The sequence below is a fragment of the Geotrypetes seraphini genome, chromosome 12 (genome assembly GCF_902459505.1).
Source record: "Geotrypetes seraphini chromosome 12, aGeoSer1.1, whole genome shotgun sequence".
Lineage (NCBI taxonomy): Eukaryota > Metazoa > Chordata > Amphibia > Gymnophiona > Dermophiidae > Geotrypetes > Geotrypetes seraphini.
The window spans coordinates 7995802-8012706 of record NC_047095.1 but is presented as its reverse complement, the minus strand read 5'-3'; the positions used below and the strand labels follow the sequence as shown (position 1 = coordinate 8012706).

The 16905-nt window shown below is 41.3% G+C and overlaps 1 protein-coding gene across 1 annotated transcript in view; it reads right to left on the bottom strand.

Annotated features, from left to right (window-relative positions):
• Positions 1-6123: 6123 nt before the first annotated feature.
• The window catches only part of SLC25A24 (solute carrier family 25 member 24), a 118923-nt gene continuing 108141 nt past the window's right edge, over positions 6124-16905 (bottom strand). The window contains exon 10 of the mRNA XM_033916547.1: positions 6124-10250. Within this exon, the coding sequence (XP_033772438.1) occupies positions 10066-10250 (185 nt within the window). The 3' untranslated portion in view covers positions 6124-10065. The remainder of the gene's footprint in view (positions 10251-16905) is intronic.

Genomic DNA, 16905 nt, shown 5'->3' with positions numbered 1-16905 from the left:
TGAACCACTAGACAACCCCCACAATTTAAAAAATAAAATAATCATCTACTTGGACATTTAGGCTGACAGGATGTCTTTCCCTTAGGACACCAAACTTTATATTCCATATTTGACCAAAGAAATGTCCAATGGGAGTGACCATCATTGTGATGAACTGGTCACATCAACACAGCAGTGGGACTCCTTAGAGGGCACTGCTGTGAACTTCACACCAGTGAGTACCAGAAGTACATCTCACCATATATGCCTTCTAATTTATGCTGAGCTGTCCAAAATTCCTCTAAAACCTACCACCCAAATAGCCCTCATGGCTACAAGTGGCACCTATATGGCAGTATAGTAGGATTTTGGTGGGCTCATATTTTCCACCATAAATGTAGTAAGAGTGGCTAATGGGCCTGGGTCCTCCTGTTTCACTAGCCCATCTACCGAGTTACTTGACACCTGGGTGATGCTGTACTAGGCTTTCCCATACCAAGTGCTGCTGTTTTTGAGACAGGTATTTTTTCATTCAGATTTTTGGGAGGGTGAGAGGGGGGTTAGTGAGCAGTAGGAGAGTGTGGGAGTCGTACCTTAATGTAGCCAGTGGTTATCTGGTCAGTTTGGGTACCTTTGTTGTACTTAGATGCTTATAAAACAGGTCTATCTCCAAACATCTAAGTTCCATCCAGGATATCTTGGAAAAGGTTCGATTATTGCCGTAAGATGTCCAAGTTAAGCTCAACCATAACACACCTCCCAGCATACCCCCTTGGACTCAGGACACACAGCAGGAGAAATATCTTGCTAGATGTTCAGGAAAACAGATTTTGATTATTGGTACTTGGAATATCCCGGCAATTAGGATGTCCACGTGCCAACTTAGGCAGTTTTTGGGACGTTTTAGTTTTTTTTATTATGAGCCCCATATATCATAACATCTTAGACTGCAAGATGATACAAGCTTAACATATCATGCAGGTTTCCTCTGTAATAATGATGTTGAGCTGTTTGGTATCTTTCTAGGATCACGTTTCAGCAGTCAGATGGTCAAAGATTCAAGATAAATCCTTAGATTTGCAAACATTATGCCACATAATTATGAAGCTTCCAGGGTTAAGCCACAATTCTTTGTTACAACTTTGCTTTCTCAGAAGCCACAAAGATTAATCAATAAAAATAAAACATAAGAAATGGAAATTGGTCTATCTTAATGTGGCAGAGTGGTTAGAGGTACAGCCTCAGCACCCTGAGGTTGTGGGTTCAAATCCCATGCTGCTTCCTGTGACCCCGGGCAAGTCGCTTAATCATCCACTGCCCCATGTACATTACACAGACTGTGAGCCCACTGGGACAGATAGTAAAAATGCTTGTGTACTTGATTTGTAACCCGTTCTGAGCTCCTATGGGAAGATGGGTTAAACAATGGAATAAAAAAATAATAATAATAAATACATTATTTGAGTGGCTTTCAGAGGCCAAGACCTCATTCCTCAAGTCAGAATAGTAAGATGAAGCATGGGACAGTCCTACAAGTGCCCTGCACTGCTACTTATGGGCTATACTTAACCTCTACAGTACCAAGTTCAGTTGCTGTGCAAAAAAAAAAAAAAAAATAATCCATACTACACAAGAAGCAAGCATCATTTGGGGAGCATCAGGGGAGCATTTAGTCCAATGAGCTGTCCAGACTGAGTGCTGCCACTCTTCTGGCCTTTAGCCTGCCCATAATCCTCTCAAAGGGATCAAGAGGTGACCCTGGAAACTACAGGCCAGTAAGTTTGACATCGGTTCCAGGCAAGATGGTAGAAGTACTAATAAAGGACAGCATCTGTGAGCACATTGAAAAAAATGAACTAATGAAAGCGAGCCAACATGGCTTCTGCAAAGGAAGATCATGCCAAACAAATTTACTGCACTTCTTTGAGGGGGTAAACAGCCAGATGGACAAAGGGGAACCCATAGACATCATTTATCTTGACTTCCAAAAAGCCTTTGACAGGTACCCCATGAGCACCTACTTAGGAAGCTGTGGAACCACGGGGTGGAAGGCGACGTACACAGATGGGTTAAACACTGGTTGGCAGGCAGGAAGCAGAGGGTTGGAGTAAAGGGCCACTACTCGGACTGGAGGAGGGTCACGAGCGGAGTTCCGCAGGGGTCGGTACTCGGACCGCTGCTGTTCAATGTATTTATAAATGACCTAGAAACGGGGACGAAGTGTGAAGTTATAAAATTTGCAGATGACACTAAACAAACTCTATAGTAGGGTTAGAACTATGGAAGAATGTGAGGACCTACAAAGGGACCTGAACAAACTGTAAGAGTGGGCGAATAAATGGCAGATGAACTTCAATGTAGAGAAATGCAAGGTCATGCATATAGGGGAAAAAAACCCGATGGTCAGCTACAATATGGGGGGAATAGTACTAGAGGGAAGTAACCTTGAAAAAGATTTGGGTGTGCTGGTGGACACAACAATGAAGTCAACGGCACAATGCGCAGCAGCCTCAAAGAAAGCAAACAGAATGTTGGGTATTATTAAGAAGGGTATTACCAGAACAAAGAAAGTCATCATGCCGCTGTATCACGCGATGGTGTGCCCGCATCTGGACTACTGTGTCCAATATTGGTCACCGTACCTAAAGAAGGACATGGAGATACTTGAGAGGGTTCAGAGAAGAGCGACAAGAATGATAAAAGGTATGGAAAACCTTTCATACGCAGACAGGCTAGAAAAGCTGAGGCTCTTCACCCTGGAGAAGCGGACACTCAGAGGAGACATGATAGAGACTTACAAGATCATGAAGGGCATAGAGAAGGTGGAAAGGGACAGATTCTTCAGCCTATTGGGAAATACAAGAACAAGGGGGCACTCGGAGAAACTGAAAGGGGACAGGTTTAGAACCAATGCTAGGAAGTTTTTATTCACTCGGAGGGTGGTGGACACCTGGAATGCGCTTCCGGAGGATGTGATAGGACAGAGTAAATTAAGGGGTTTCAAGGAGGAATTGGACAAGTTCCTGAAGGATACGGGGATTGAAGGGTATAGAAAGAGGTAGAGATAGGATTATGAAAAGGTATAGATAGAACAAAAATGGGGATTGAAAGGTTTTAGATAAAGGATCACTTACAGGTCATGGACCTGATGGGCCACCGCAGGAGTGGACTGCTGGGCGCGATGGACCCCTGGTCTGACCCAGGCAACTTCTTATGTTCTTAAAGGAATTTAAAGCTTCATTTCAAAATGTGAGTAGTCAGCTTCCCGTTTATTAACATTTAAATAATGTAAGACTACGGGGCCTATGTGAAAATAGTACTGTAAGAGATTTTATGACACAGAACAGCAGCAGAGGCAGAGCATCCTGTTCATACTGGTGCAAACAAAGTTATAAATTACTTATGCATGCACAATGCTTCAACTAGGTTCTCCAAAACTAACAAAAATTTATGTAACCCAAGCAATCTGTCTGGGCAAGGTTGGTCGTCCAGGCTCCCTTGCATCAACAGTGCTGAGCCAGGAGCCCTAGCTACCAACCCTCCCACAGGGGAACAGGGCTGGCATTATAAAAGACAAGATTGGCAAATTAGAAAAAAAGGTTTTTGAGAATGGGGAGAAGAAATAACCAGCAAGGCTGAATTTTCATTAAAAGGTAGTGGAGAGGGATAGAAAGGAAAAGAAATGTAATAAAACAACATAAAGTTTAAGTAGAGAAACAACCTTTGGCTCTTATATTTCACAATATCAACACTAGTAATAACATTTTCAAATGGTAACCACACTACTTGTATCAGTAACCCTCTCAGGGCTGGATGCTCAAAAGCTTACCGTGCAAGTTAAGACTCGTTATAGCCAGACTAGCTTGCAAATAAATTCAGTCTCCAATACACAAAAGGGGTCTCAGTGATTTTTATTGATCATGCAAATACATTACATTAGTATTAAAATGAGCACTTGTGTAATGCACAGCGAGGAATGCCTACCTTTAGCATGCAAAATTTTCCAGCTGGTCTGGAGCCATTGTTAGGTTCTTGGGTAGGGTTGTTTTCTTGAGTTTTAAGTCTATGTCTTGTACCCAAGTTTCTGAAAGAATCACACCTAGCAGCGCCTACTTTGACCTTAAGCACTGCCATGCTGTAGATGTGATTCCAGCACCTACTTTTTAATGTTATTAATCAGTTTTAAATGGAGCAATCAATTACCATGCAGATTAAAGCCAATTAAAGCAATTAAGTTAGGCGTTGGTAGGCACAATCTAGGTGTCTATTGATGCCTAACTTATGGTGCTGTTTACAGAATATGGACCCACATACCTGCTGAAATAGTATTGTTTTTAAAATCTTTTAAAATAATGGTACATAACTAATTGCTCATACCTGACATGGCAATTCGTTCCACGTTTCTGTATTCTTCCAATCTGATTAATCTAAATTATGAAACAGCTAACAAATGTGCTAAAGAAGAGCAAAGAGACTGTACTGGTTGATTTAAGTGCAGAGAGGTAGAAATGGCTGGAGAGATGTTATTTCTCAATCCTTTAAATACAAGTAACAAAATCTTATAACAAATTCTATACTCTTTAGGTCAGTGGTTCCCAACCCTGTCCTGGAGGACCACCAAGTCAATTGGGTTTTCAGCCGAGCACTAATGAATATGCATGAGAGAGATTTGCATGCCTGTCACTTCCATTATATGCAAATCTCTCTCATGCATATTCATTAGGGCTAGCCTGAAAACCCGATTGGCCTGGTGGTCCTCCAGGACAGGGTTGAGAACCACTGCTTTAGGTAACCAATGTAATTTCATTAATGTTAGAGACATGATCAAATCTAGATAAGCCAGAGAATGCAGGCTATCTGAATGAATGAATTTTGTGCTATCTGAAGAGATTTCAAATAATTCTTTGGTAATCCTACCAGCAAACTATTACAGTAATGAAAGCATGGAATTACCATGCTCTGCATCACCATTCTAAAGTACGCAGTGTCATATAATCCTTTAATATTTGAATGAAGTCTGGAAAAAAATTGTACTAATTAATTTTCTTACTTCCTCAGGCTTTGATAATGTTGGATAATGACCCCCAAGGATTGAATCTTCTGAACCAAACTTATCTCAAAATGATCAATGTTGAAAGATGTTGAGAAATTAGGAATAGGGAGTGTTTGTGGCGCAATGGTTAAAGCCACAGCCTCAGCACCCTGAGGTTGTGGGTTCAAACCCACACTGTTCTTTCTGACCCCAGGCAAGTCACTTAATCCCACCACTGCCCCAGTTACATTAGATCAGGGGTGTCCAATGTCGGTCCTCGAGGGCCGCAATCCAGTCGGGTTTTTAGGATTTCCCCAATGAATATGCATGAGATCTATTAGCATACAATGAAAGCAGTGCATGCAAATAGACCTCATGTATATTCATTGGGGAAATCCTGAAAATCCGACTGGACTGCGGCCCTTGAGGACCGACATTGGACACCCCTACCATAGACTATATAATTATAACAAAACATGGCATGGATAGGCAGAGAAACCATATGGTCTTTTTCTAAGTAAATGGTTTTCAGTTCATTTATACCCATGTCCATTCACTTCAAGCAAAACAAAATGAACCCAAAATACTCATTCATCCCATTTTACCATTTGCTCAAAATGAATACACATCCTTAAAAGGCAAATAAATATTTGGGAAAATAAGTGTTTATGAGCAAGTCTATGGATTTAGATAAAACAGACAGCAACAATGGAATCTGAGGAATGACCGTACTCCACGCGCAAATATTTTTTACCAAATATCTTCTTGTTTCCCAAACATTTCAAGAGTACTTTCTCTTGTCACAAGTCCTCACCATTTCCCTTTAGAGCAGGGCTATCAAAGTTCCTCCTCGAGGGCCGCAATCCAGTCGGGTTTTCAGGATTTCCTCAATTTATATGCATGAGATCTATTAGCATACAATGAAAGCAGTGCATGCAAATAGATTTCATGCATAGTCTTTGGGGAAATCCTGAAAACCCAACTGGGTTGCGGCCCTCGAGGAGGGACTTTCACACCCCTGCTTTAGAGGTTAAAATATATGTGCAGTGTGTGCTTTTCAGCAGAGGCAAATTAGCTTCTCACATTCAAGTTTATAATCATACACCACAAAGAACAGAAAATGGAAATGTATTTTATATAAATTTCCAGGCTTTATGTACAAGTATTACAAGAAGTCTAGGTTCAGATCCCTAGCATCAGTAAACACTTTTTTTTGGTTTCAGTAAACATGCAAGAAAAACAGAATGCAAGCACAGAGATACCAAGTACATTGTTCCCACTTTTTTCTTCAAGCAATTCAAATATAAGATCACATATAACATAATTATTTCACCATCGGAAGCCTTCATTAAAAAGGAAAAGGCACATTACAAAGGCACAAGGAAAAGACTCTGAACCTTATACAAAGCCATTACCAGTTTTCATTATTTACATATCCAGTATATTACAGTCAAAGCAAGCAGAAAAATAAATTTAAAAATAAAATCAGAATCTATGATCAAGTCCAAGGCAGGCATGCTGATGTTATTCAATTTCCATTACAGCTGACTGCACCAACAATTATCTCTGGTTCAAAAAAGTTTTATGTCCCTGCCTTTTAAATTCAGTCTAATAGGTTCTGGTGTTTTATTAGTCCTGCATTCTGGTTTTTCCTTGTGAACTCAGTGTGAATCAGAGATGATGGATTGCCACCATGGGAAACCAAAGTTTTCCACTTACCTATACTACAAGTAAGGCACAAAAAGGTAGCACTATACCACAGCTGATCTGCTTAATCCTGCTCTGCATGTACTACCTCCAAGGGTGAGAGAGCACGACACTCTCCCTGTCTGTAAATATTTGGCTTCACCTACTGAGATCACTGATGTATATTTGATATAGGCTACCAAATAGCTTTGAAATAAGTCTCACTTTGACCACTACTGATCCAAACCAAAATCTAAAGGACTTAAAAGGTGAAAGGCTCTGTATCTCTGGAGCCACCTAGTGGTTTTGAGGTCCTAGTATTCTAATAAGAAAAGTTCACAGTATAAGTATCACAATGCAAAGCTGAGTTTAAAAGGCAGGACTGGCTGAAAATCAATGACACTGGATAGAGCAGGGGTGGGCAACCTCAGTCCTTGAGGGCCACAACCCAGTTGGGATTTTTAGGAGATCTTTTGCATGCACTGCCTCTAGTATATGCAAACAGCTCTCAGGCATATTTATTGGGGAAATCCTGAAAACCCGGTTGGGACACCCCTGGGATACAGTAAGCCTTAAAGTACAAAACCATGTTCAGACAAAAAGACATGCATAGTACATTTGCTATTGGTGATGGAGAGGCACCGGCATTTCCTTACTGAAGACATTACTCTTTGGTTTCACTAATGCAAAAAGCACACAACAGACAACCTGATTCTATAACTTAGTACAGTGCAACAGAATTAATTATCCTGTGTTAACAAGGAATGCCCAGTGGAGGTGGTTGAAGTAGAAAGTTAAAAAATGCATAAAATTATAGGATTAAACATCATAACTGAAAAGAAAGTCAGACATGAACTGTCTGTGGTACTGCAACAGAAAAAGTACGCAGACTAAGGCCTCCTTTTACGAAACTGCAATAGCGGTTTCTAGTGTGGGGAGCCATGTTGAATGGCACACACTGTTCCAGATGCTCATTAAGTTCCAATGAGCGTCGGGAGCAGCATGGGCCATTCAGCACGGCTATCGCAGTTTCGTAAAAGAGGGAGTAAGTGTCTCTGTAAAACCTCATAGGAATAAAGCACAAGCTGGGCTAGTTGCAGTGTTTTTCAATCAACATCAACCATCCCACGTATTACAAAATTTAAGGCAATAAATTGGAATTTGGTAAAAATGAATACAGAAGGATGATATGAGGACAGCAATTAATGTGTGTTATTCATACAGCTTCGTATAGTGGTACATTACATTCTCTTGCAGTAGAAATGCCATAGCCTCTGAGCAAAAACACTACCTATTACACCTAAATGAACTTGAATTTGGACAGGGAAGTTCATTAAATGTAAAATCCAAATCCAAACTTCAAAGTGAAATACACATTACATAATTGGTTTGTGGAAGAAACTATTTGGCAACAAAAAAGTTTTGTAAACTAGGAAGAGGATTCAATCAACATTTTGTTCCAATGGAAAAAAAAATGTTTTAATTAAAAAAAAAGGAATTATGTTGGTAGCTGAAATATCACAGTAACACTGGAATAATATTTCTTCAAAAATGGTGTCCTAACTAACTAGCTGTCCAGTACAAAAACACATATACCCAATTACTCCATCTACATTGTGTCTGTGGTACAAACCATCTTGAATAGGATCCTGTTCATGTAAACATTTCATAGATAACAATGAGGTAAGACATATAAAGCAGAGTCCCACACCATAAATGTGGATCATTAAGACCTGGACTGGAGTCTATGATGAGACAAGAAAAAAAGGCAACAGGTAAGAGAGGCAGACTTCAAAATGCTGCTGATCTCCATAAGGCTCAAAGTAATGTGTCAGCTCAGGAGCCATTTCACCATTAGGTTTCACAACAGTCAAAACAAAGAGTGGAAAACGGTTACAAATGGTACATATGGAGTGACAGGGGGCCCCTGGTTCTTAGAAATCGTACACGGCTCCCCAAGCAGAACAAAAGACCAAAAATGACAGATGTTAATACACTCAGGTCAAAAGAAATACTTGGACCAATCCAGCAGCTCAGAAGCAGTGTTGTGTACTGCCTAGCATGGGGAACTTGGTCTGATTCGTGGCTCTAATCTTCCATTCTATGGAAACAATATAGAAGCAACATCCATGGCCACCAAGAGGAGTGTATCAGTCATGGTGAAATGGCTGATGACTGCTGGGCTCCACAACAGCTCTGGTGCATGACCCCCAATTAACAGCTAATCACTGCAATCACTGAAGTATGTTGGGGGTAAGGATAGAGGGCAAAAATCCCCAGATAGCTGCAAATGGAAGTTTCTGGTGGCAGTTGGAAGCCCAAAGGAACAACAGTGGAATGCTTTCTTGTAAATAAAAGTAGTTAAATTTTGAATACCTTGCTGTTGATTACTTCCTCATTTTATCTTGCAGTCATGCATCAGAAATTAAACTGCAGAGACATTCTCCAATGAGCACAGCCTCCATTCTACACATAAATCAATAATATTATACCGAGTAGGAGGTACTCAGTCAGCATAATGCACTATTGGCCTGGCACTTTGATTTTCATTTAGTGAAAAATGGCCCCTAACAGACTAGAAGCCTTTTAGCTGTGCTTTCTTGCAGTAAAATGAAAGTGCAAGTCTTATGACACATCTTCAAATAAACTTTTCCACTGTTTGTATGGTTCCAACACAAGGACTGCTGGAAACGTAGTTTTGTTGATTGGGCTATGATTTTAACACAATGAAGTCTCCTAGCTGCAACTGAAAACTGAACAAATAATGGATAAAAATTCTATTTTAGGACCCCCTCCCTCTCCTGCTTGACTTTCAAACCAAATTGAAGGGCCCTTTCACTAAAGCTTAGTACATGCTAACAGACATTAGCACATGTTAAATGTTGTGTGTCATATTTTATACCTAAGGGCCATATAGTACTTAGAACATGCTAACATCCATTACCAAACACTAACGGCCTCTTTTACAAAGCCACGCTAGCGGCTGCCCTGTGTTAACGGCCCTGAAGCCCATGGAGATTTAAAGGGCTTCGGGGCTGTTGCCGCGCGGCGGCGGCAGTAAGTTACAGTAAAAGGGTCCCTAAGGAATGCAGTTTAAAAAAAAAAAAAAGAAAACCTGAAATTCATAGCTAAGGAATGTAATTATCAAAATGATTTTCTGAACACCTCAAAGTAGCAGAAGACTAAAATATGCTAAATTTTCTACTGTTTCACCAAAACACAGGCAGCAAAATTACAAATTCAATAGCCAATTATCCCTCCCCCCTCATATTTGGATATAAATAGTAGTTTATTTGTTGGACCAATAAATCATTCCAGATAGCACCGTTTAGTACTACATTTGCCAGCTAATGAAATGATCTTTCATATTATTTCGATATGACTCCCAACTGCAGCTTCATCTTCTCATAGACAATGTAGCTGATGCTGACAGCAGGAAGCACCTTCATGAAGTTGGGGGCAATTCCTCTGTAAAGACCCTTGAAGCCTTCCTTCTTAATTATCCTTTTAAAGAGGGCAGCCATGTTCAACTGAGGGGCTCCTTCCACAGAGGCTAGAAAACACACACACAAGATTAAAACTAAAATAAAACTATGCACCCTAACCAAACAATACTGCTTTGCTTTTAAAATGTTACATTTTCTGAAGACACATTTGTTTGTGCAAACATTTTAAATGCTGTGAATTTATTGATGTTTTATGTCTGTATTTCTGTTTTGACAAAATTATGTATGTGGTATATGCGGAATAGAAATTTTTTAAATAAATACTGGAAAACTGGGGTAGAATTAAGAGTAAGCTTTTGTCAGGTAAGACTTACTTCTATTCTACATCACTCCAGCAAACTGAATGAGTTTCTCCTGGGTAAACTAGACTGTACTTACAAAAGAAAGGAGAGAAAAGGGACCTAAAACACCAGGGCAATTTATTGAAATGGGCTCAGTTATTGATTATTGATGAATATAGGCAGGATAGGAGAGAGGCCTTTCAGTATTTGCAAGTTAAGGAAATATTGCAGTGCAAAGCTCTAGAGCATAGTTCTTCAACCGCCGGTCCTCAGACAGGTGCCGGTCCGCAGGAAACTTTTGCCGGTCCGCACAGGGCCGGCAAGACTGACTGACTTCAACTTCCTAAGTCTGCCCTGGGACGGAGAGATCTTAGGGAGCCTCCGACAGTGACTTTCTCCCCTCTCTGCAGCTCTCCTTTACTTCCCAGCGCAGCGCTTCACAAAGGCAGCCTCGGGGCTTTTGCTGAGTCGCGGCTGCCTCTGATGATGCAACTTCCTCTTTCCTCAGAGGCGGCGCGACCCAACAAAGGACCCGAGGCTGCCTTAGCGAATCGCTGCGCTGGGAAGTAAGAAGAGCTGCTGGAGGGGAGAAAGCCACTATCAGAAGCTGCTGGGCAAGGGAAAAAAAGGGACAGCTTCTACTGGAGAGGGAGAGGGAGAAGGAGAGATGCTTCTGGGAGGGGAGGAGGGAAAGGAATCTGGGAAGCTGCTGGGCAAGGAAAAAAAGGGACAGCTGCTACTGGAGAGGGAGAAGGAGAGATGCTTCTGGGAGGGGAGGAGGGAAAGGAATCTGGGAAGCTGCTGGGCAAGGAAAAAAAGGGACAGCTGCTACTGGAGAGGGAGAAGGAGAAGGAGAGATGCTTCTGGGAAGGGAGGAGGGAAAGGGATCTGGGAAGCTGCTGGGCAAGGAAAAAAAAGGGACAGCTGCTACTGCAGAGGGAGAAGGAGAGATGCTTCTGGGAGGGGAGGAGGGAAAGGAATCTGGGAAGCTCCTGGGCAAGGGAAAAAAAGGGACAGCTGCTACTGGAGAGGGAGAAGGAGAGATGCTGCTGGGAGAGGAGGAAGGGAAGAGAGTTACTGCTGGACAGGAGGAGGAGGGAAGGGAGAATGAAAAAAGGAAGGAAACAGCTGGCAGAGAGATTAGAGGAGGGGAAGGGGAGACACAGGCATGAGAAAGTAGAGAGATTGATGATAGGAAGGGGTCAGCAGAAAAATAAGCAGAGAGGGACAACAATGATAGATCTGGTGTAGGAGAGATAAAAATGAAGAGCAGTGAAGCTGGAATGAATCATGTAAAAAGGAGAGAGGGGGCACAAGCTGGATGGAAAGGGGAGAGGAGCATAGAAAGAAGACAGATACCATATGGAAGGGGGAGAGTACAGACAGTGGATGGAAGGGGCAGATGCTGGATTGAAGAGACAGAGAGTGAAAAGAAGATTGAAAGCAGAAACCAGAGACGACAAAAGGTAGAAAAAAACAATTTTATTTCTATTTTGTGATTATATCAGATTTGAAATATATATCCTGCTAGAGCTGGTGTTAGACATAACTGGGGACTGCAAAACCCAGGCAGTGCTTCTTTAGCTTCCAGCTGGCTTAGGGCGCTCTCTGACCAGGGGACAGTTGCCCTAGTTGCACTCCCCTAAAACTATTCCTGTAATGTGTGACTGCAGTATTCTGTTAGCATGATATTTCTGTGTAGCATTCTGTAATAATTTGGCTTGTTCAGTTTTCTTGATAGTAGAGGGGATATATGTGAAGAGGAGGGGAGACAGGGGTTTTGTTGATCCTTGCTCTGAATTATTTGTATTTATAAAATGACAATTGCACAGAATATTGTTTCTTTTTATACTTTAATAAAATACATTTAATATAAAATCATAACTGAGGCTTGTGTGGATGGGATCAGATGATTTGTGGGGACCGAGCTCGCGGAGATGGGGCGGAAATGGGGTTTTTTAATTTTAGTCCTAGTAGTTTGCCGGTCCACAAAATAATTCTTTTTTTTCTGCTGGTCCACGGGTGTAAAAAGGTTGAAGAACACTGCTCTAGAGGACCTTAACAAGATTGATAGAGACAGGGCTTAGCTCAGGAGAGGTTTCAGTCTCTGTGTTGCCAAGTTAGCCCAGTATGATCAAACACCCCACTTTGTAAAGAAGTGGAAAGAGAGAGCAAAATATATAAAAAAAAAAATAATACTGAGAAAAAATTTATAAGGGGCTGCTTAAAACATCATTGTGCTAAATTTTATAAATATTTTACTTGTCTTTTACACATCTTGTGATCCTACCCCCTACAAACCAGCTTAGAAACAGTAGCTAATTAGCTTTCCATCATCATTCTTACAACTGAATCCAGCTTAGACGACAGTGTGTTGGATCACTGGTCATCAGGAATGTCCTTCAGTGGCTCCATTTCATTTTAATTCTTTCATTAAATGTGTTGATTCCTTCCATGAATTAATTCTTCTTCATTGTTCAGATCTCCAATGTAGTAAATATCAGGATTTATTCACTTTATCAATTGCAAACTATTTATAGTTATTTCTCCTCTGATAACATGCAAGCATTTGTTTATGCATTTTTGATTACTAAATTGGATTGCAATATAGTTTTTACAGGGAATCCTCTTTCACAATTGAAATGGCTCCAAACACTTCAAAATACTGCAGCTCGTTTGTGTATGGAGAAAATTTGATCACATTCACCCCTTTCTTGTTCTGTTGCACTGGGTTCCAAGATTGTCGTGCTAACTTTTAGAGCTCTTCATGAGGGTATACCTGGATATCTTGCACCATCAGTAATTCCTTCTGCTCCATCAACTGCTCTGTGATCATTAAATGACCCTAAGCTGGAACTTCCTTCCCCATCTACCACTCATCTTAAATCTAATTTTAAATTTTGGCTCCTTTTCTGACAATTTTCCTCTGTCTGGAATTGCAGGCTGAACTGCCTTTTCAGAATTTTAAAAATTGTAAAATATTAATCTTATTCTTGAAGCAGCTATTCCCTTATCTTATGAAGCTGTAATTTGTGGTATATTACTTCATATTAAGTCTACTTTAGATAAGTATAAAAGTCGCCTTTTCCTGATTATGACGGGAATAGCTGTTCAATTGATTACACGGAATTGGAAAAATCATGATAGGATCAATTTCACTTTTTCATGGGCAAATTTGTGTACCATATATAAGTATGAAAGGATGATGGCGGAACGTTTGGGGACTAGTAAATTCTTTAATGATGTATGGAGTCCATTGACTAATTTTATTGCATTATAATAAGGGTCATGTTTCTTTACATAAGAACATAAGAAACGCCTTCGCCGGATCAGACCTAGGTCCATCTAGTCCGGCGATCCGCACATGCGGAGGCCCAGTTAGGTGCTCCTTATTGGAGACTCGGATTTCCCGTATCCCCCGATGTGATTTGCAAGAAGGTGTGAATCCAACTTCCGCTTGAAACCCAGAACAGTGGTCTCTGCCACAACCTTTCTTTATCATTAGATTTTCTTACACATCCAGGGAGGGTGGGGGGAGGGAAATATATTTTTGAATAGTTAAATTATTTATTTATAATTTGTAATCACATCATATGTATTATTATATTAAGAATGAAGATGAGGATGGGAGAAAATGACTGTTTAATGTAATAACTATAGTGAATAGTGTGTTTTGTGCAGTTTTTCTGATTTACCATTTGTATTGCACTATCGAAATTTGAAAATCAACAAAGATTAAAAAAAAAAAAAAAATTGTAAAATATTAAAAACATACTTTTATCAACAAGCCTTTGAGGTTTCTAGGGAGGAGTGGCCTAGTGGTAAAAGCTGCTGCCTCAGCACCCTGAGGTTGCGAGTTCAATCCCAGCCTGCTCCCTGTGACTCACAAGTCATTTAACCCTCCATTGCCTCAGATACTACAGTCAGATTGTGAGCCTGCCAGGACAGATAGAGAAATACAGCAGCCTCAAAGAAAGCGAACAGAATGTTGGGCATAATCAAAAAGGGTATCACTACCAGAACAAAGGAGGTTATTCTACCATTGTATCGAGCGATGGTTCGCCCAAATCTGGAGTACTGTGTCCAGTACTGGTCGCCGTACCTTAAGAAGGATATGGCGATACTCGAGAGGGTCCAGAGGAGAGCGACACGGATGATAAAGGGCATGGAGAACCTTTCGTATGCTGAAAGGTTGGAGAAGCTGGGGCTTTTTACCCTGGAGAAGCGGAGACTTAGAGGGGATATGATAGAGACTTATAAGATCATGAAAAGCATAGAGAAGGTGGATAGGAACAGATTCTTCAGGCTAGCCGGGCCCACAAAAACAAGAGGGCATTCAGAAAAATTGAAAGGAGACAGATTCAAAACGAACGCTAGGAAATTCTACTTCACTCAGAGGGTAGTGGACACCTGGAATACGCTCCCAGAGGAGGTGATATGGCAGAGTACAATATTGGGCTTCAAAAAGGGATTGGATGACTTCCTGAAGGATAAGGGGATTGAAGGGTATAGGTACAGGTATTAAATGAATAGGGGATGAAAGACTTAGGTAAGGTCTAATGACAGGTCACGGACCTAGGGGGCCGCCGCGGATGCGGGACACGATGGACCCCTGTTCTGACCCAGCAGAGGCAATGCTTATGTGCTTATTCAATGTATTGTAAACCACTTTGGGTGAATCTCTTCATGAAAAGGCAGTTAATAAATCCCAAACAAATAAGTGTGTTGTAGCATAATCTGGTTACTTATGCCCTATCATCCATTCTTATTTTATGGTTACTAAGTATCTCGAAAGTGGATAAAGAGATGGGGCTGGATGGCATACATATGTGGGCACTAACAAAAGGACATTCTGGCAGCTCTGCTGTCTGACCTTTTCATTGCTTCTCTAGAGTCAAGAATAGAACTGGAGGACTTGAGAAGAGTAGATGTGTTCTTTCTCCACACAAGTAGAAGAGGACACGATCTGATGAGGACCAGCCAGCACGGCATCAACAAGGGAAGATCTTGCTTGACGAACTTGCTGCACTTCTTCGAGGGAGTAAACAGGCAGATAGACAAGGGTGACCCGGTTGACATTGTATATTTGGATTTTCAGAAGGCGTTTAACAAGGTTCCGCATGAACGACTACTTTGGAAAATTGCGAGCCATGGAATCAAGGGTTAAAAACTGGCTGGTGGATAGGAAACAAAGAGTGGGGATGAATGGACAATACGCAGACTGGAAAAACGTCACGAGTGGAGTGCCGCAGGGTTCGTTGCTTGGACCAGGGCTCTTCAACATATTTATAAACGACCTTAAAATTGGTACGAGGAGTGAGGTGATTAAATTTGCAGATGATATGAAATTATTCAGAGTAGTGAAGACGCAGGGGGATTGCGAAGACCTGCAACATGACGAACACACTCGAGAAATGGGCTGCGACATGGCAAATGAGGTTTAACATGGATAAATGCAAGATGATGCAAGTCAGTAACAAAAATCTTATACACGCCTACAGGATGTCTGGTGCGGTACTTGGAGAGACCTCCCAGGAAAGAGACTTGGGCGTACTGGTCGACAAGTCGATGAAGCCGTCTATTTGTGCCGTTATGTCCACTCTATGAAAAACTTTGTGAAAGTATAGAGAGCAGACCATGTAGCAGCCCTACAAATCTCCTCGGGTGGTACTGCCCGGGATTCTGCCCTGAAAATGCCACACTTCTGGTGGAATATATCTTCAAGGAGACTGATGGCTGTTTACCACAGCCAATGTAGAAACAAAATAACCACACAGATGCATCCTTAGATGCTGGCCTCCCCAGTCTACCAGGACTGGTGATCACAAAAAGATGATCTGAAAGGCAAAAATCATTTTGTCACTTTGAGGTAAAAGAGAAAACTCTCCTCATGTCCAGTAACTCCAGAACCTTGTCCTTTTTCTTTACACCTGCAACCTGGAATAAAGGATTCCCATTAGGGATTTACAATTTATTTTTTTTAAAAGCACTCTGGGACTAAGACCACTTCCCCAGATCCAGAGCCTGGCAACTAAGATAAACTGCTTGCACATTGTCCACTCCTGCTAAATGTGCCACCAAATGGCTTGTAGGTGGGATTCTGCCCAGAAAAACAACAACTGGGTCTCTATCATTAACAAAGCACTTTTGGTGTTTCCCTATCTGTTGACGTATGCCACTGTTTTATTTTCCAAGAAGACCCTGACTGCTTTGCCTTCCAGGATTTTTTCAAATGATTGCAGTGCTAGGCAAATGGCTCTCAGTTCCAATCTGTTGATGAACCATTTTCTCTGAGAATGTAACCATTGGTCCTGAACCAGGCTTCCCTCGCAATGACCTCGCCAGCCATATAGGCTAGTATCTGTCATCAATATCACCACATAGGAAATGCAGAGAGTCAAGCCCTTGGATGGTGCCTCCA